The sequence below is a fragment of the Mixophyes fleayi genome, chromosome 12 (genome assembly GCF_038048845.1).
Source record: "Mixophyes fleayi isolate aMixFle1 chromosome 12, aMixFle1.hap1, whole genome shotgun sequence".
Classification (NCBI taxonomy): domain Eukaryota; kingdom Metazoa; phylum Chordata; class Amphibia; order Anura; family Limnodynastidae; genus Mixophyes; species Mixophyes fleayi.
Window position 1 is genome coordinate 50,659,674 of NC_134413.1, and position 22,386 is coordinate 50,682,059.

General features: G+C 41.0%; 1 protein-coding gene across 1 annotated transcript in view; it reads right to left on the bottom strand.

The window, feature by feature from the left end:
- Positions 1-22,386, bottom strand: part of CCDC9B (coiled-coil domain containing 9B) — a 270,324-nt gene that overhangs the window by 105,390 nt on the left and 142,548 nt on the right. Inside the window, exons 9-11 of the mRNA XM_075191871.1 lie at positions 9,680-9,754; positions 7,058-7,239; positions 6,150-6,208 (exon numbers count right to left, since the gene is read on the bottom strand). Coding sequence (XP_075047972.1) covers positions 6,150-6,208; positions 7,058-7,239; positions 9,680-9,754 — 316 coding nt within the window. The remainder of the gene's footprint in view (positions 1-6,149; positions 6,209-7,057; positions 7,240-9,679; positions 9,755-22,386) is intronic.

Here is a 22,386-nt window from a genome sequence, read left to right on the forward strand (position 1 = left end):
CTCTGACCAAATTTTCTAATTTTCATTAGTTAGCTTTTGACAAAAAAACGTAAGTACAATTTCTTAATTGATATGAAATGTGGAGACTACCTTAGACAAGGCAGCAGGGTTCGTTCATAGCTCTACTCATCAATGTAAATGTTCAAAAATGGCTCTTTGCACCATGAAGTCTTACGTTGTTTCAACTCTTCTAGCAGATATGAATGCCACTAAAAGTATTAGTACTTTGCGTGTGAACCATTTAAGAGAAACTTCATGTAAAAGTTCAAAGGGTTCTGATACTAGAGCCTCCAAATTGTAAATGTTTTACCAAACTAAAACTAATACACTAAGGAAAAATGTATCTTTCTTGCTTGTAATAATACCTTAATCACTATCAGAAATTATTTTACTATTGAGCAATGATCGCTCAATATCCACATCAATAAGAGAGTCTCTAGATTTGGGTGAACAATAGGTCCTTGACGCAAACAATCTGCCAGAACCGGTAGAGTCCAAGACTGAAAAAAACGGACATAGAGGCCACAATGACAGAACCACTATGACTTTCTGAAACATGATATCCAACTTGTTACCAAATAGAAAACCACCTTGAAAAGGAAGTATATTTAATAGATTATGAGTTTTGCTCGTTGACAAGACAGCGCATCCTAGTGGGTTCCTGGAAATCACCTAGGAAGACTGTTGCAACCAAAACACAACAATTTAGAGCCAATGGTACAATATATGCAGATATAGTTCACCAGATGGACATTATTATCCCCCCTGAACTAAGGACACAATCACTGAAACTTCTTTAAGGATCCCGGCCGCTCAGCCTGATAGCAACCCCTCTACTGCAAGGTAGGACCAGCGCAATGACTTTCTGCTTCCTAGTCACCAGATGAAAAACAACTTTTCCATTCCCCCAATCACAGGTTATATTCCCTCAATATTATCACACTGATGGGGCTAAAGGAGTGCAGACTAGAGGCGGCAGTCAGGTGACAAGATCTATTCCCTAGGTGTCCTCCCCCGATGGTTGTGGAGTGGGTACCAATAACTCTGATTGTTGTTACTGGTGGAACAATGACACTGTTGGCTAAACATGATAAGCATGATGTATGCCTGTATAACTACACTAACCCTTTCCTACCGCTACTTTAATAACAAACCACCTAGCGAAATTTATGAATAACCTGTATAGATCATATAAAAACCCCAATGTCAACATAACATAAGCCATTATAATGGCATATTTTAACTGAACTCACAAGAACAGCTTAACGGCAGCAAGATGCAATGTGCAATTATGGAGAGGGATTGTGACTGCTGCGATTCAGTCACAAAAGTCCAACAGCGCCACTGTGTGGCTTCACACTAGTCTTTTTCCCTTCTACAGGCTAAGAAAAAGTACTGAGATAGGAAAGTGATAAAAAAAACAACCCTATCTAGAGGATTGTCTAGAATAGGTGTGCTTTAACTTTTTCTGGGTTTGTTCTGGATCCACGTAGCAGCACATGTACTAAAACTCAGTGATGCACTTCTCAAACGTCTAACACTGTGTGCGATTGCTGAAACGGAAAGGACATCAGATGCTTGGGTCACATTGCTTGATGTGACAGCTGCGTGTGTTTTCCTGAATTTCCTCTGTCATAGAGCACCAGCTTCCCCTGCAATTGCTACCTAATTATAGTAGGGAGCGACACCAGGACCCTTCAAATCTACCTGGGAACATAAGTAAGCCCACATACAAAAGGAAAAATTTAAAAACCCTCTACTCTCAAAATGACAATAAAGGAAGTAGTAATCACACAATATACCCTGTGGGCGTGTCAACTTTTGTTTCTGTCTTTACTCAGCTGATTAAGGATGAAACCATTCGTCAAAAGGTGCCATGGAGTATAAGGAGGAAAAAAAAGTCCAAACCAGGCCAAGCAAGGGTTAGAATCAATAGTTTCTTGTTCACATGCTTGAGGTAGTTTTGAGTCTTACCGGAAAACTTGAATGTGGAAATTTCAGAATTTAGAAGTTAAATGATCTATTCTGTATTTAGTAATCACTTTGTACCACTATTACTTACGGTTAATGAATACTATTTGGGCTATATAGTAGTATTGACTCTTTATCAACACTTTTTTTTTAATATACATATTCTGACTAATTTTTATACTATAGACCAGGGGTGTCCAACCTTTTAGCTTCCCTGGGCCACATTGGAATACAACGAGTTGGTTTGGGCCGCACATAAGATACACTAACAATAACGATAGCTGATCATCCTAAAAAACCATAGAAAACATAGTTAACATATATATATATATGAGAAAAAAAGTGATAGATATATATATATATATAAATATAAATCACTTTTTTTCAAATCCCCCTATACTTACCTTTCAATCGCCCTGTTCAAAAAATCCTCTCTAGTTATTATACTATAATCACTTTTTGTATTGTTTCAATGCAATATCAATAAAGTGCATTTAAGCCAGGCATTGTATATCAGGGTGCCCTGACAAGGCCTGCGGTACCTGACATATACACCACTGTGACCCCAAATTGTGACCTGTTTTGATAATACACCACTATGTTAGTTAAGGGATAACAACTTATAATGGGCCAAAGAGAATAATATATAATGCCCCATTAGTAATACAAGTAGAAGTATATAGCAGGGAGATAAGGTCCATGATGCTCCAGGACCAGGTGACTTTTATTCACTGGTCAGCGTCCCTTGAAATAATAAAAAAAATCCCCTTTAACTTACCTTTTAATCGGCTTGTTCTCCTGTCCTCTTCTCTTCTCCAATTCTGTGCTGCTGATTGTTCTTCTCGCGCGGGTTTCTCCTCTGTGCTGCGCTCCGCAATGGATGTTGGGCGTAATTACATCACGCCCGACATTCACTGCAAGCACCGCACGGAGGAGGAGACAAGGGAGGGAGCCGGAGTACCAGCTGACGTGACCACGTGACCTCAAGGTAAGTAGTTTCTTTTCTGCAGGATTTTTTTTTTCCATTAACAGCGCTGCCCCCTTGCCACAACCAAAACTCCTTCTGGGCCACATTTACAGGAGTGCTGGGCCGCATGCGGCCGGCGGGTTGGACAACCTTGCTTTAGACCATGTTCCATTTTAAGGTTTTACTTATCTTGTTTATAGTAATGAAACACTTTCTAACTTTTGATACTCTATTTGATAGACAAGATTGTTTCCAATAAGAACACAAGCTTTTTACAGAAAGGGTTAATTACATATATGTATACACTTGCATTCCATCTTCAATAGGAATTGTGGCTCTGGATGACATAATAGATCCGGGGTGTCCAACCTTTTAGCTTCCCTGGGCCACATTGGAAGACGACGAGTTGGTTTGGGCCGCACATAAAATACACTAACACTAACGATAGCTGATCATCGAAAAAACCATAGAAAACATAGTTAACATATTAAACTTACTTGGAAATGAAGTTAGTAAGAGTTAGGAAACCTGTTGCAGAATCATGAATAAAGCAGTAGTCCCATTACCAGCTACAATTTAACTTACCTGCATCTGCCCCTTAGTGGGGTTCGGGGAATTAAATGCCAAAAACTTTTTTTCCCTCTCTTTCTGCACCCATGAATATTTTTTTTATTGACCAGTTTGAAATGGTCACCGATATAGGTAGCATCAGGAGGACTAATAGAAATCTACAGAGATTTAAAGATAGGGTGGCGGGAAAAATGGCTCATGGAGCAGCCTCCGATGAGGGTAACAGTGGGTTATATTTTCACCCTACTCAGCACTGCACATTTAAAATGGTTTAAAATATTAAAAATACAATTATCTCTTAATATTTATATTAGATACATACAGAGAACACAGCTAGTTCATAATTGCATGGTGCAGAAAGTCCAAATTCAGAGTAACAACAATAAGATACCGGATAATCTTTCACTGCTGCTGATAGTTCGCGCGGGTGACTCCTCTACGCAATGGATGTCGGGTGTGATGACGTCACTCCTGACATTCACTGCGAGCGCCACACAGAGGAGGAGACAAGGGAGGGAGCCGGAGCGCCAGCTGACGTGACCGCAGGGTAAGTATTTTTTTTTTTTTTTTTTGCAGGATTTTTTTTTTAAGTGCTGCCCCCTTGCCACAACCAAAACTCCTGCTGGGCCACATTTACAGGCATGCTGGGCCGCATGCGGCCCGCGAGCCACGGGTTGGACAACCATGTAATAGATAAAGGTGTATCCACTTGTGGAACTCAGACCCACTTTATCACTGAGTGGATACACATGTTGCAATCTCTACAAAAGACTGACTTTATCCACTTGTGCTCATTCCTCATAAATAAGCTCTTTTACCACTTGATGAACAAGGAAAACTCTACCCTTTCTATTGTGATTTACCAACAGGTATTTATGAGTTTCAGTGGTAGTCGAATATTCATCCATACCCAAAGAGCAGTATATATGCTTAAACAAAATCTGTGCATTGTATGAATTAAAAATCCTAAGTGTTTATCACCATCATCACCATTTATTTATATAGCGCCACTAATTCCACAGCGCTGTACAGAGAACTCACTCACATCAGTCCCTGCCCCATTGGGGATTACAGCCTAAATTCCCTAAAACACACACACACACACAGACACAGACTAGGGTCAAGTTTTTAGCAGCCAATTAACCTACCAGTATGTTTTTGGTGTGCGAGAGGAAACCAGAGCACCCGGAGGAAACCCACGCAAACACGGTGAGAACATACAAACTCCTCACAGATAAGGCCATGGTCGGGAATTGAACTCATGACCCCAGTGCTGTAAGGCAGACGTGCTAACCACTACGCCACCGCGCTGGACTAATTAGATGAATTTTCTGAATTCCCAGGACAATCACATTCCAAATGAGAGCATCTTTCTTCATCATCATCATCATCATCATTTATTTATATAGCGCCAGCAAATTCCGTAGGGCTTTACAATTGGGAACAAACATTAATAAAGCAATGCTGGGTAATACATACAGACAGAGAGGTAAGAGGGCCCTGCTCGCAAACTTACAATCTATGGGACAATGGGAGTTTGAAACACAAGGACACGTGCAACATCATCTTGCACGTTGGACCAACTAGAATTCACCTAAATTCAGGCTTACTTAAGGCCTTGGTCTCTTTAACCCTTGTACAGCACACAGATCTTCCTTAGTCACAAATACTTATCCAACCCCTTACACTCAGCAACTCAAAGATTATGGCAAAACAAGTCCTCCTTAGCCTGGTCTCCATCTAGGTGCCCTGTGACACGGAATGTGCAGACTGCCAGGGTCAGAAAAGCTCAGATTTTCATTTCCTGCACCAGACATGCTCCTGGAGATAGTGGACTGTTGTTCCTCCGGGTAGCCAGCCCAGCCCTTACCCTGCAGCATCAGATGGCTTACTGCCGGAATCCAAGAGAAGGAAAGCCCTTGAACTACAGAAAACAATAAGACACCACCTGCACTATCTATTACAGGGGAAGGGGAGTAGCTACCTTAATTACCACCTTGAGGCAGTGTTTTTTAACCTGGAGAGGGAACCTACCCTGGCTGCCATTGAGGATTGAAGAGGAGAAAAAACATGTTATCTAAAGCCAACATTTCACCACTAGGGACTAAGAGAAACCAGTTACATATGTGCAGGCAAGTTACAATATAAAACATTTAACAGAGCTCATTGCTTGCACGTTTGATCTAAAAAAAAATATATTTACCATAAAAGCTATATTTTTAGTGCAATAATTATGTTATGTAAGTCATTGCTGTAGTAAACAAAACATTACAAATACCTTCCATCTGATAAAAGACAGACTTCCATCAGCTCCATTTTAACCCCTTTACTTGTACTGATTTTTTATGTTTTGTTAGTATGATGAAATATGGCTGGAAAAAAACTTAGATTATTTAAGGTAAACCTATTTATTAGCAACTTTTCACCTTTTTAAATGTTATTGTTAAAAAATGTAATGGAAAAATCTAAATAAAAATGTAGCTGTGATAACTGGAGTTAACGAAGAAAACATATTTATTGATGAATAAACTTTAATATATTAACCATTTTCAACAGAATAATGCTTCTTTTGCAAAGTTGAAGATATTCTCAGATGCTCAGTTTCTAGGTGGTTTCTTTAAGGATTGCTTATGATTCTCACCTCTCCTGCCACAGTATCCAAATGGGACTGTATCAATATAGCCATGGCTGTTTTCAAACCTAGCAAAACAATGGTACATATTGTGCAGTCAGGGTTTGTTAATGTCAGGTAAAATAACTAGAAGTAGCCTTGCTCCTAGATTTACCAATACAATATATACTATATTATCACCAAAATGAATCTAAGTCATTGAAGACCAAAATGATGAAACATTATATATTCTTAATTCTAATGACCAAATAAAAAAAAAAAAAGATGGAAAGGAGAGAAGCACAGTTTCTAAGAGTTAGTGATTAACACAGCACTATGCACAACAATACAGTATAATTAATTGGAGGATGAATTCAACTACATGTTTTCTTTTCTACTCCATATACACTTATTGTTCCAGAAACAGATTCTTATTTTTGGATCCAATAATTTCCATAAGTATAAAGAATGTATCTTGTAGTTTTACTGCATTCCAAACAGTCTTGGGCAACGTCCCAGACCTAGACCCATGTTTAAAAAATTATTTTATCTAATGACTATATCTGCATATAATAAATCTTTAGAACACCTTCTGGCAATGTATTTTACAAAATTATATTATGTGGATTTTGGCTCACTTTATAAAATTTGAATTTTATTCTTGTTTTTTTTTTTCATATAATTGCATTTTCTTTTTGACATGTTTGTGGATAGAACACAAATTGCTGAGCTTACTTTATATTTTAATAAATGTAAGAAGACTATATTGAGGACATCTTGTCTTGGGTCATCTATGAAATGTGATGCCCCTTATTTACCTTGTTTATTATTCCAATAGGGATACAAAGATTAAACACCAGTAAGAGTACTGCAGCAAATACAAAAATGTGATCACTGGATTCTGGTACTAGGAATAACAAACAGATTGTTGGTCTTACATATCCTCAGGCTTCTCAACATCCCAAGCACGTTGCCATTCTCCTTTTGAATTCTTATGCCGCGCTAGCCGTTCAAGGTCAATTTGTTCACGCTCCTTTTTCCACTGTAGGTACTCAATACGCCTCTGTGCCGACAATGTCAAAGGTTGTCCAGAGCAGATCACCTGAAATTTTTCCCTTAACTTGACAAAACATTAAAAAAAAAAAAGCAAAACACTTAAGTATGTAGACATGCATGCACAAATCAACTGAGCAAATCATTGCAAAGCACATATTGCAGATACCTAAACTGCTTGCTACATTTTCAAATACTCTGAACTGCCAACCACCTGCTCCACACATTGCCGCCAACTGCTTACTTTTTCCTGACTTAGGCTTATTGTGGACTACATAGTGTTCTTTGAAAACAATAAAAGAAACATTGTGCTTAAGATCCAAAATGACAGCCCTAAACTGATTGAGTTAAAATGAATTAATCAAGGTATCTCTCCTTGGTTTAACATAGACAAAAAGTAATAAAATTAATTATTGCGCCAGTGTTATGCATATGAATACTCAATGGAACTGTTGAAAAAAAGCAGGGAATAGAACTATAGGAATGAGAACACAAAGTTTTTTTTTGCCTAACCTGGTCCCAGACACAGGACTAAAGCATGAATTAAATGTCTTGACACTAGGGGGTAAATGTATCAAGCTGCGAGTTTCTGGGGAGTTTGAGAAGTGGAGATGTTGCATTTAGCAACCAATCAGATTCTAGTTATTTATTTAGTACATTCTAACAAATTATAGCTAGAATCTGATATCTATAGGCAACATCTCCACTTTTAAAACTCGCTGCAAACTTGCAGCTTGATCCATTTACCCCTAGGAATTTGTTACTACTGGCAAATTGCTACTTCAGGACATATTACTTGAAGAAGTGGCTTTTATTAGTTACTATAAAAGTAACTGCTTCCGACTGATCACTGAAAACATACTTGTGGTAAGTACTGGCCTGTGATATTTCTGGTGGTGGCTCACAGTAACCATCCCACCAAACCCCTATTGAGAAATAAATGTATAAATATTCTGTTTTTAAAAAGAAGTCAGGGATGACATGTCGGAACCCCAATATGTACCAGTAGACGGTTACCCAATACTCGTCTAGAGAGACCTCAGTTCATTAGATTTCCCATTTCTAAATATATATATATAAAATATACTTTTGGGCACCTTAAATTGTTTATTTTGTTAAATATTTATTAAACCGTCGTGAACATAGAGAACTTACAGTTATTTATAAGGGTTAACCCATCACATATTTGTGGGGAATAAGGGATAAACCATAACTGCAGTGTAAATATCATATATATATATATATATATATATATATATATATATATATATATATATATATCTATATCTATATCTATATCGAATCCATTGATAAATTGAGCTATTAAAGTGTAAAATGTGAAAACAGGCAGTCTGATTTGATGGCTTTGCACACTCCAGTGTGAGAAGATAGGAGTGTAACCTGTGGCAGCTTCAAAAAGCCCCTGCTGGGAGATCTAGCCTGGCCTGGGATTAAGTTTGGCACCTGAATAGACTTTTAGGGACAGCTCAGCATGGTGTCCAGATCACAGTGCCCATCTGCTAACTTGGATATACTTTATATAGACAAATAGTATACAGTTTTAAAATTTGCCACTTAAAATCAATAAAAGTAGTGATCAACCACATACTCCTGCATAGCAGGATGAAGGGCAACTCTTATAAAAAAAAACTGAAAATTGCTTTCTTGGCAGCTAGCAACTATGCAGACTGGTAAAGTATTCTGTTTTAGAGATTAAAGATTGTTTAACAAGTTGCAAATATTACAAATGTTCTGTAATCTACTAATGAATTACCCATTTGCTGTCATTCACTGATGTCTAAGAATACAGGGTGTTTCAAAAAGATGGGCCAAATTGCAAAGCAATATATTTCACGATGGCGACATGTTACAATTACACAAAAGTTACAAACAGTTTGTAGAGTTATGAAAGTTTACTAACCATTTTATAAATGTTCTATGTGCAAGTTCTCGGCTGGCACGACGAGTGGACCTGCATAGGCTAAGCAGAAAACTCTTTTGAAATCTTCTCACGTTTTTCTCTGAAGTGAGTGGTTGCCCTGTGCTCTTCCCCTTACATAAACACCCTGTTTCCTCAAAGTGTCGGAACCAACGAGGAATGCTTTTTGGCATTGGCAGATCAATGCCAATGAAACGCACGCTGCATCACAATTACAGATTCTGTCTTGCTGAACTGCAGAACGCAAAACGCATTTTTTTTGAGGCGTCATCATCCTCAAACAAATGATACTAGGGGCTGTTGGTGTGCTGGGGGGGCATTGAGCTGTAGTCATTTGAAACTCTATTTCCCTTCCTTTCAAGTGGTAAGAGTTTCATTCATAGGCGGTTCATGGTTGCAGATATATAACAATTTCAAATCGGGTCCATCTTTTTGAACCACCCTGTATATTAGAAGGCTTGCCATGTGCCAAATCAAATTTGTGCTGCTTGCATAATGCTATTAAATACATTTTAATGGGTCCAATAATTCAACTACCACATTGCAGTTACTCAATGTAAAAGCTCACCTTCTTGTTTTGCGCTCTTGCATAGCTTGTGTCTAGTCTCAATGGCTTATTTTCAGCCTTTCTTTTGCAAGCTTTCTATAACAACAACGGAACTTCGTAACAATAGGTCTCAGACGCAATGAAACAATGTGCACAATTTGCCCTCCATATATTTGGCTAATATAGCCACAGATCTGATCGGTCAACTGTCCAGACTGCTCTGTACACACAGTGCAGTGTGAGCATAATGACCACATGCACAGTACACAAAATAAATCAGACATCAGACTCATTAACCATTCTGTGCGATTCACATTAAAGCATGCAGCAATTCAAACTCGTACAATGTGTTCCTGCCCATAAATTCTGCAATTACGGTACAGGAAACCATTGCTTGTTTCAGCTTATACCTCTACAAGATACAAGCAAAAAGGAGCAAAGAATCTTACCTGAAACATCCCACAGACACACATCATGCAAGGTTCCTATGGGACCTCACAATAAATTTTTCCCCTCTAACGTTTTAAGAAAGTATGTAGGAATATTAAGTGAAAACAGGCAGTGGATCTTGTTCGCTAGAGGTAAAACAAATTCAGTGTTTTCTGCATTTGTATTGTAACACTCAGAAGTGTGTGATATACAGTAAATGGAATAAATGTTTTTTTTATCATACATAGGGGCGTATTCAATTGTTCCTCCGGCCACCGGAAAAACGAGCGCTCTAAAACTATTACCGTTTATACGGTAATATTGCGCGCAAAAACCGTTAATACGGTAGTTTACTCGCTGAATTTCATCTCGCAGCTCCCAATTCAGCGAGTAATTACCGTATAAACGGTAATAGTTTTAGAGCGCTCGTTTTTCCGGCGGCCGGAGGAACAATTGAATACGCCCCATAAAATTGTTTACTCCTGCATGCCTTCTCTTAACTAGTATTTATTACACTAGCTTCACGCAGAGAATCTGATTTAATGTCTAAAAATTGATTACTTTCTTCTTGCACACTCCTTTCTACTTAGTTTTCTCTTCTCTAAAAAACATGTAAGATCTTGAAATAATACTATAGAAAATTCTTCTACAAATGTTGCTTTTGCACTAAATCCTTTCACAAGAGTCCAATTTCCATTATTCACAATTTAAAATGTTTGTCATGCTTTTGCACAGTCTGCATTTAGGATCACTGTAGGTCAGCAAGCATTATTTATGCCAGGCTTGCAATTCAGTGTGCTCACTACTGTAAAGCCTCTTGTTCAGTGTTATTGTGTAACGGTCTTGCCAACTGACATAGCATTCTTTTTGTCTGTTTCTAGCCGTAAAAGGAAACAGTGCAGCACTGACTTTAACACTGTAATCTGACATTCATCATGAGAAATGGTGGAGGCCAAATAAACATTAGAAAGAACAAGAACTAACCACAACACAATCTTAAAACTTAGACAAAATTCAACCAAAATGTGAAAATAAAAAATAACCTTAACTTTAAGGAATTTAAAATATTATAAGACCACCCACCAAGTTAGAAGGGGACATCAGACTAAAAAGCTACCCAAAATCCCCAATGCAATCCAATTAAACTTGATCTTTAAATGGTCTTCTCAAAAAGGGGCTCATGCGGAGCTTGACATACGTCCACTTGCTTAGTATACAAAAAAAAAGAAGCAAATTTGTATGACACATGGCCTAAAAAAAAAGGTGTCTGTCTACAGATTGTGCCTCCTTACGCTTAGAGATTAGGAACAATTGGGAGACAGCATGCAAGTACAGTATGAGTACAGTTAGCATAATTGTGAACAGATGGCAGACCTGCACTGAGATGCAAATATGTCTGTTAGTAGCCATATGACTTGCGATATGTCTGAGGGTTGGTGCAAAAAATTTGCGCTGATGATGATGGTCGCCAGCACTAACTAACTGTAAGTGTCTGCCAGTAAATTCATCGATAGGTGCTGGGTGCAAGCCCACTGATTTCACTTACAGCTACACAATGGTTCCAAAGTCCAGTTTTTTTCTAGAACCTTACAGTATCCAAGTATTTTCTGTTTGACAGCCAAATGTTTTTTTAAAATAAAAACAACACAAAAATCATCATTATGGTTTGTACATCACTTTTGCAATTGTATATACACAGAGGTATTTTTAGTAATCCACTACTCAAGATACACTAATGACATTTTCATACTTTAGGCAGGGGACTCCAGATTGTGGTACAACAGATTGTGATTGTTGAGAATGAATCTTCTATCAAACTGACTGTATACCCTAGCTCAACCACTATTCCATTCCAACAGGTGCACCAGCCTTCATATTGGTAAAATTATAACACATTTTACAGAAAAGATACAAAAAACACACAATACACCGCTATTGCCCTACACCAGCCCAAAAAGCTGGTTTAACATTTTCACAGTTCTTATGGCAACAGAGACTACAAATGACATGCAGATTGATGTAGAATTTAAACTTAACAGGGCTACTAGGTACAGTGAATGGGCTGGTGAGCTGGTCAGTTAGACTAGCTGTAATCCGTTCATCTCCACATATGCATCCAAAGACATCAAGAACACAGTATTAAAACACTGGACTATCCTACAGGCTGATCCATTACTGCCACCAAGTTTACATATTATACAACTGTTATATTATTGTATAGGTATGAATTTGAAATGCTCATATGCACTGATAAACCTGCTCCGCTGTTACCTGCACTAAATTGGGCACCTTCTAACTGCATGAGCTAATTAGTAAATTTCATCTTTTGCTCTTGTAATTTACATAATTTTATGGATCATCAATAAAAGTAAGACGCAGCAGCACTATTCTGTTATATCAGCTCTAAGAATTCACAAATCTGATCAACCAGTGCCCACACACTTCTTATAGATAGTCCAACTGTGCATTTTGCATTTCAGAATGAATTATCAGAATCCTGTCTTTTCTCCTCTGATGGCTTTTGATTGAGTCTTATTACAAAGTTGCGTGACAAAACTATTCATATTAAAGCAATTGCTGAGACTCAGTTGGACATGATTATTCTTTTATATATATCACCATTTAGATGGGCAATGTTGGCAGCTTATCGCCAGTAAGTGCTCAAAATCTCTGGATGTTGGCTAGCAACTGACTTTCACGCTCTTTGGGACTTCTCTAAGCAACAACTTTGGGGCTGAACAAGGAATGTACAGTAAGAGCGCATCAAAGTAAACTTTTCACATGTAGGTCATCTTGAGAAACATTAAACACATTTTTTCATGTTTGTACCCATATTTGAAGTGCTGCTTATTATATATATATATATATATATATATATATATATCCCTCTCTCTATATACACACTAATATGCACACGCACATAGATACATACATCAAAATATTTAAGTAAATAAAATAAAAAAGCTGTATAACTAGGTAAGCAGTGATTGATACATCCAGTGATATTTTCTGACACCTACCCATCTTCCTTCCAGCTAAAAATATCTAAAATATAAGTCCCACCAAAAGTAACTCTTACAATGAGACTGTACCCTCTGTCTGCTGTTATGATCATCCACAGTATCCTATATGTAAGAAGAATCTCTTAGGTATTCCTTTACATTTGTCACCACCTATAGGGCACAGATGGAAATGCATTTATCTATATAAAAATGAATTGGACAGAGTCAATTCCCTGAAACTGTAATAATGCGAGCCCCGCGTTCTCCTAAAGAACAACACAGGGAATTGAATCTGCCCCTAAGAGGGGAATTCAATTCCCTGCGGAGCGCAATATTACTGTTTACTGTACGATCATTTCAATGCGAGATTTCTGCTCGGGTCTTCGATAGCTGCGCTCAAAAATCAGCATTGAATTTACTGTAGTAACGGTAATAACACGCATCAATTACCGTTAAGAATAAAGTTTCTCATCTGCACTCTTGACTTGAATAAAGCTGGACATACAGGAGGATTTGATCAGTAAAAAAGCAAGTCCATATCTCCTTGCTGGGATCCCTGGTGAAAACCTCTCCTTCCATTAGACTCAGCACCTCTCTGGGGGTAGTCATTACCTAGCAGGCTTCGATGCCCATCCTCTACCTGAACAACTTGACAGTACGTGACAGCAGCAAAGTCCAATTCATCTTTGATCGCAAAAGGACTCTTCTGACAATCATCGATTTCATGGGTGGCACGGGGAGGGGAGTGGGAAGATACACGTAGTCAATGTACAGTAAGAGCGCATCAAGCGCATGCAGCAGCGTCCATTCAAGCATTGGGCATTTCAGGTACATGATTTCCAGTCGTATCACTTGCACCAGCTACACGTCTGGGGAGGGCTGGCAGACTTTAGCCCGGGGAGCAAGCACACAGCACTGGCCCATAAGTAGCGGCCCATCCTTAAAAGGTGGTTTTGGTACAATATATATTTATCTATATAAATAGAGGCTATTTTAGTGTTGCTTAATTCATATATATATTTTTATGCCCAGTCCCAGAGCTGGATTAAGGCACTGGGGGGCCTGGGAACTTTAGACAGGGTAACCCCTATGATGTAGCATGGTGTCACGGTTTGGTAACTTGGATTCTTTGATCTGCCCAACTTGACGCTAGTCCTAGCATTGCGCAGAGTTTAACGAATGGACGGTTTTCACCAGGGACCACCGCAAGGTGGTTTGGACTTAGCTGCATCTGCCCGCATGTTGCGACCCTTACCAGGAGTGTCAGGCGAGACCCTTTAGGGGAATAAGTTGGCACAATGGAGTCAGGTGGAGCGTAAGCTTCTTAGCCATCGGCACAGTGGAGACAGATGAAGCATAAGCTCTTTAGCCAGCGGCACAGTGGAGACAGATGGAGCGTAAGCTCTTTGCCAGCGGCACAGTGGAGACAGATGGAGCGTAAGCTCTTTGCCAGCGGCACAGTGGAGACAGGCGGAGCGTAAGCTCTTTGCCAGCAGCACAGTGGAGACAGGCGGAGCCTGAGCTCTTAGCCAGCTTCACTGCGGAAACAGGTGAAACGTAAGCTCTTTAGCCAGCGATACAATGGAGACAGGTGGAGCGTGAGCTCTAAGCCAGCGGCACAGCGAAGACTGGTGTAGCATGAGCTCTTAGCCAGCGGCACAACGGAGACAGGTGGAGTGTGAGCTCTTAGCCAGCGGCACAACGGAAATAGGTGGAGCGCTGCAGACCAAAGAGGAACACACAGGGAGCAAGACGGTAAGTCTTAACCAGGCAGGTAACTCGATCAACAGGCACTGAGAAGAAGGGGGAAGTGCCTTTTAAAGTTTGGAGCCAGAATGATTAACCAATAGGAAACATGCAGAGGACACAATTGACAGAGTCTGTGCATGCATAGAGCAAGAACGCCAGCAGCCGAAGCACGAATCAGTGAGGAACAGGTGAGCGTGTCGGTCTTCGGTTATGAAAGCCGAACGACTGCTGTGTGACAGTACCCCCCCCCCCTTTAAAGGTGGGCGCCGCACACATTGGGTTCGGCTTCAAAGGGAATTTCTTGTGAGTGTGAAATTTCTTAATGAGTATCGGAGCATGGACATGCGAAGAGCGGATCCAGGAGCGCTCTTTAGGACCGAAGCCCTTCCAGTCCACCAAATACTTCAATCCTCCTTTACAGAATATTGAGTCTAAAATTTGTTTAACTTCAAACTCTTGGTCTAGATCAGGCCTGTCCAACCTGCGGCCCTCCAGCTGTTGTGAAACTACAAGCCCCAGCATGCTTTGCCAGTAGACAAGCAGTTGATAGCTGGAAGGGCATGCTGGGACTTGTAGTTTCACAACACCTGAAGGGCCGCAGGTTGGACAGGCCTGGTCTAGATGAACCTTGGGTACCATAGAAGGAATACTGGTAGAAGAGAACCGGTTGACGATCAGAGGTTTCAGCAACGAAACGTGAAAGGAATTAGAAAAGAGGGGCTGGTAGAGACAACTTAACACAACATTAAACTAATAGCCTTCCTTCCACATTATATTAAGATCCCCCCACACACAAACACACTACATTCACTAGCTGGAATACACACACACACACACACACACACACACACACACACACACACTACATTCACTTGCTGACACATACAATTGCTGACAAACACACACTACATTCACTTGCTGGCTCGCCCACACACACACACACTACATTCGCTTGCTGGCCCCCACACACACACACTACATTCACTTGCTGGCACACACACACACACACTACATTCACTTGCTGGCCCCCACACACACACACACTACATTCACTTGCTGACACACACACTACATTCACTTGCTGACACACACACACACTACATTCACTTGCTGACACACACACACTACTTTCACTTGCTGACACACACACACACTACATTCACTTGCTGACACACACACTACATTCACTTGCTGACACACACACACACACACTACATTCACTTGCTGCCCCCCCCCTACATATACACACACACACACTACATTCACTTGCTGACAAACACACACACTACATTCACTTGCTGACACACACACACTACATTCACTTGCTGACAAACACACACACTACATTCACTTGCTGACACACACACACACACACCATTCACTTGCTGACATGCACACAAACTTACCTGGTTCCATCCGCACGCCGGGAACTTTCCTGCTCTCTTTTTCACACATGGGACACCTCCAGTCACGTGGGCCTCCCATGTGACCACAATAGGACGGCAGACAGAGCGTAAGGGAGGGGGGACGGATATAAGGATCCGCGAGAAACGGATAAGGTGGCCCAAAACAATCTTTATTTGTCCGGCCCCGGGGGCATATGCCCCCTGCCTAGCCCACCCCTGGGTGTAAGTGCCAATTACTAGTGATGACGGATGTGTATACATGGTAGAACATGTGTTTACAATCAGAAAACTGTAAAAATTTATTTCATGTACAGTAGATATTAACATCTTAATATCTGAGTTTTATTGCGGGGGGAGGGGGGAGTATAGTCATTAATGGTTTGTCATTAATGACTATACAGTTAGCAGGTGACATTTATTGAAAAGTTTCTTTTCTCTCTGTGTTCTTTTCGGACTTGATATTCCACTTGTGTACTAGACGTATTCTGCATTGTATTGTTTGTTAGAGCAGAGTGGAATTAGACCTGTATTGGGAGTTCAGGAGTTCTAAGATGTATCGAGGACTTGCGATCCCTCTCAACCAGCGTCTGATGTTTATTCGAACCACCAGTCCAAAAAAAATAAGCAGACCGACTCCCACCATAAGGAATCCCAAGTGGATGGTCTGGCCATCATACCAACTGTTTGGCTGAAGGCTTGGGTTCTGGACACCTATCTACCCAAGCCAGTTTTCCCCTCTGCTGACCTCAACATGGAGTGAGCGGGGTCTATCCTTGAAAGGTTTTACTCCTAGCTTTCCCTGAGGGAAGAAAGGAGTGAAAACTACCTAGGTAAAAAGGGCATTTGATGGGTAGAAAATAATTCTTTTGCCCTGTTGCCAGGGAAATAATTTTATCAATTTTAGGACCAAATATCTCCAAAGTAGAGACTCTACAGTACTTTTGTGCCTGCCTCTCAGGCCCTAAGAGAACATAGTTTGTCAAAACTGCAGAGGATGAGTTCCTTGGCCAAATAAGTCTGACATCACTGGAAGTTTCATGGATATATTCCAGTTGGCAAATGCGATCTAAGCCAACAAAATTGCAATCCCTCCACCTCTCAACTGGATTACTGACCCAAACCAAACCTAAAATAGGTCTAAGGAAAGCCCCTGGCGCTGGTTAAATGGACAAAATGGTGATTTCGATATTCCCATCACTGCTGTCCCTTAAGGTAACAGCATTCAAAATCGAAATGGTGGTGGTCTGACAGGAGTGCTATGGGAGCACCTACCATAAGTGGAGACTCCGAATTCTTAGAAACTTAATAGAGATAGGATAAAGGGACTGCAATATGCACGAGACCTGAAACCTAATATCAGGCTTGGTCCAGGCATAACATAACAGATCTTATAACTGAGGGGAAGGAAACTAACTGTTTCTTCTTCCTCTAAAATAGCTAATTGTTGTGAACCTCAGATCTCTTACTGTTCTGAACTTCATTCTCCTGCACAGAATTCACCAGAGATTGAGTTCAAGCCACTTTGTCAGATGCTGCAGTGGAGAGGCCTAAACGCCCTAAATAAAGACCGGGAGAAGTGTCACTCCCCTAGCACCCTAGGACATGCGGTAAGCTGCATAAGCTCCACAATAGCAAAATAGACTGGGCCAAGGCTAGAGCTCCCACAGGCGAGCACAGCCAATGGTTCTCTTTCACACATACCACTGCTGCCTAGGCCCAAGGCAATTTGGAATTTCACTTGGAGCAGCAAACACCCTTGCTGATTCTATGGGGAGACGTATGTGGGGTTAGACGTGTGTGATTTCTACACTAAGTGGGATTTTCTCACAAAGTGGACGAAAATGCACAGTTAGACAACACAGTTGGACAAACATTGGACTACATTTGACTTGATTTTACTTCCAGCAATAAGCAACATCTGCCATAGCCTATTTCAGCACTACTTGTCTATTTATATGGAATACTGCTAAGAGGTAATTCTTAAAATACCCTTGCTTTTTGCTTTTACCCCTTTTATCACAATGTTTCACAAATTGCTTTTCTTAGTGTCATTTCATGGCATGATCTTTAGGACTGTGTCATCTTTCACCCCTCCACCAACACACAAATTTGTTCATATTGCACCTGCATTACTCCACTCACCTCTATTTAACACCCATGAACTGTTGTCCTATTTATTATCTCTAACAAGTACAGCCTCCACCTGTCGCCAGAAAATAAAAGGCCACACATCTTACAATCCCCTTGCCTATCTTTCGCTCACTCTGCTTCTATTAGCTGGTGATATATCACCTAATCCAGGTCCCCCACACTCCTCACACACACATACATCAGAACACTACCGTTCTATAGCAAACCTCAAACACATCACCTGTCTCCCCTCTCTTCCCAAGTCCTTTAAATGTGCCCTTTGGAATGCACGCTCTGTTTGTAACAAACTTACCTCCGTTCATGATCTCTTCCTCTCAAAAAACCTCAACCTTCTGGCAATAACAGAAACATGGCTTATGCAATCAGACACTGCCTCACCTGCAGCACTTTCACATGGTGGCCTCCATCTCACCCACACCTCCAGACCTGAAGGCAGACAAGGAGGTGGGGTTGGACTACTTCTCTCCCCACAGTGCACATACACAGTTCTACCAAATGTCCCATCACTCACGTTCACATCTTTTGAAGTACATGCTATTCGCATTTTTAATCCATTCTCCCTACGTGTTGCGGTGATCTATCGTCCCCCTGGAGCACACCAACAATTTATTGAGGATTTCTCTGCATGGCTCCCTCACTTCTTATCTTCAGACATCCCCACCATCATCATGGGTGACTTCAACATCCCCATTGATAACCCACCTTCCAAAGCTGCTTCCAAACTACTCTCTCTAACATCCTCACTTGACCTCTCCCAGTGGATTGAATCATCTACTCATAAGGATGGCCACTGCCTTGATCTTGTTTTCTCTAGACTATGCTCAGTTTCTAATTTTATTAATACACCCTTCCCCCTCTCGGATCATCACCTTATCAGCTACACTCTCACCCCCACTGCTCTAACCTCTCTACTGTCTGACTCAACCAAGCCTCCTCATACTCGTAGAAATCTTAATTCTATTAATCTTCAACAATTTTCCACCTCTCTCCAACACCTTCTCTCCCCTATCTCTACATTCTCATCCCCTGAGATGGCAGTACCTCATTTTCACCTAACCTTAGCAACGGCCCTTGATCAAGTGGCTCCAGCGACACTTCATACTACACGTCGACTTCGATGTCAACCGTGGCACACCAAAGCAACACGAAATCTTCAAAAACTGTCCCGTAAAGCAGAACGTCACTGGCGTAAATCTCGAAGCTCTAATGACTTCTTCACATATACTTCTGTCTACCACTCCTATCGAAATGCTCTGGACACTGCAAAACAAACATACTTTCAATCTCTTATCTATGCTCAGGCTTCTAACCCCAAACGCCTTTTCAATACATTTAATCATCTTCTCAATCCTCCCACCCCGAACCCTCCATCTACTATCAGTGCTCAGGATCTTGCTTCCTACTTCAAGGACAAGATTGACAAGATCAGACTAGAAATGGTATCCTCTTCCTCAACAAGCCATCAGCTCATTTCCTTCCCACTACCCTCTGACACCCTTTCTTCATTTGACCCCACAAATGAAGAGGAAATTTCTACGCTCTTCTTATCTTCCTACTCTACCTCCTGTCCTCTTGATCCTATTCCCTCGCAAATTGGTAGATCCCTGTCTTCTGTGCTCATTTCACCTCTAACTCAAATCTGTAATCTCTCACTCTCTACTGGCATCTTTCCATCACTATACAAGCATGCAGTGATTACTCCTATTCTAAAAAACAAAACTCCGACCCAAACTCTCTCTCAAATTACCGTCCCATCTCTCAGCTCCCTTGCCCCTCCAAGCTTCTAGAGAGACTTGCCTACACTCGCCTCACACGCTTTCTTTCCGCAAACAACCTGTTGGATCCTCTTCAGTCTGGCTTTCGTTCTCAACACTCCACAGAGACTGCGCTGACCAAGGTTGTTAATGATCTGATCACTGCTAAGACTGAACGCCATTACTCTCTCCTAATTCTCCTTGATCTCTCGGCTGCATTTGACACCGTTGACCACTCTCTTCTCATACAAACACTGCAATCCCTAGGTCTTCAAGACACAGTTCTATCCTGGTTCTCATCTTACCTCTCTAATCGCTCTTTCACTGTTAATTTCTCTGGAGCCACCTCTGCTCCGCTTCCCCTATCAGTTGGAGTACCACAAGGCTCGGTGCTAGGTCCTCTGCTGTTCTCTATCTATACCGCTTCTCTTGGAAATCTAATAAGTTCCTTTGGCTTTCAGTATCATCTCTATGCGGATGATACCCAAATCTATCTATCCTCTCCTGATATCTCGACATCTGTGTTGTCCCGTGTAACTGACTGTCTTTCTGCCATTTCATCTTGGATGTCCTCTCGTCAACTCAAACTTAATCTTTCTAAAACAGAGTTAATAATATTCCCACCCGCCAACAAGAGCATACCTGACATTTCTATCTCTGTTGATAACATGACCATAAATCCCACCCCACAAGCTCGCTGCCTAGGTGTAATCCTTGATTCACGCCTATCCTTTGTTCCCCACATTGACTCTATATCTAAATCATGTTACATACATCTAAAGAACATTTCCAGAATCCGCACATATCTCACACAAGACACTGCTAAAACCTTAATTCATGCACTAATCATCTCCCGCATTGACTATTGCAATTCCCTCCTTACTGGTCTTCCCAAAAACAGACTCAAACCCCTAAAATCTATTTTACATGCTTCGGCAAGACTGATTTTCCTTGCAAATAGCTATTCCTCTGTTGAATCACTCTGTATGTCTCTACACTGGCTGCCTGTCTTCTACCGAATCCAATATAAAATACTTTTACTAACCTACAAGGCCATCAACAAAGCTGCACCAACATACATCTCCTCTCTTGTCTCAAAATATCTCCCAACTCGGCAACTCCGTTCTGCAAAAGATCTGCGTCTCTCATCCACCCTCATTACATCCTCCCATTCCCGGTTACAGGACTTTTTTCGGGCTGCACCCACTCTATGGAACTCTCTCCCTCGCACAATAAGACTCTCCTCTGTTCTACAAACTTTCAAGCGTTCTCTGAAAACCTACCTATTCAGACAAGCTTATAATATTCCTCAACCACCATCTTAACCTCACTACCTTTAGCCTGTTACACAATTTCACACAAGACAACTACCCCCGGAATAACATTGTTGTGTGACAGGATCATTTAGCTTATGAGTCACCCTACCTTTGCAGTCTGGCTGGGCCAAGATGCAAAATGTATACTTAACCTCATGTGTCAATCTCCCATTGTCCCATAGATTGTAAGCTTGCGAGCAGGGCCTTCTCACCTCTTTGTCTGTTTTACCCAGTTTGTTTATTAGTTTATTACGTTTGTCCCCAATTGTAAAGCGCTACGGAATATGTTGGCGCTATATAAATAAATGATGATGATGATGATGATGATGATGTCCCACCTCCAGGCCTAAGGTATGTATTCCCCTTAACAGGCATGACAGTGAGGTGAAGAAAGATAAAGACAAGACAGCTGCAAACACAATGTCAAGGTGGATGTGAAAACGCAAATCAGACAAAAAGTCCAGAGCGGTTAGAGAAAATCCCAGATAAAACACCAATTCCTCACAGATGCCATGACAAGCAGCCCCAACATCATCCCCCCATCCCTCCCGCATGACCCTGCACCCACTCCTCCAATGCTGGCTGACAGCAATACTGGATTTGCTTTCAAACTGTGCATCGGGTGCGTGGTCCGGGACCTGATAGCGACTGGGAACCCCATGCCTCCAGCCCCATCTGCAAGAACAGTGACCAGGTTCCCTCACCCACAAGGCAGAGTCTTGTTGGAAGTGGACAGCAGGAGGTGGTACCAGCAACGGTACCTCCTCAGCATGTTTCAGGCACCCAGCAGTCAAGGCAGCTGTGGAGTTGTTGGTAGAAGTGTCAGATGATAGTAAAAATTTAAAAACAACATACAATTTAATTGTTGATTTTAAAATCCAGCACTGAAAGCCATAAAAATATCACCCAGCTTCTGCAGAC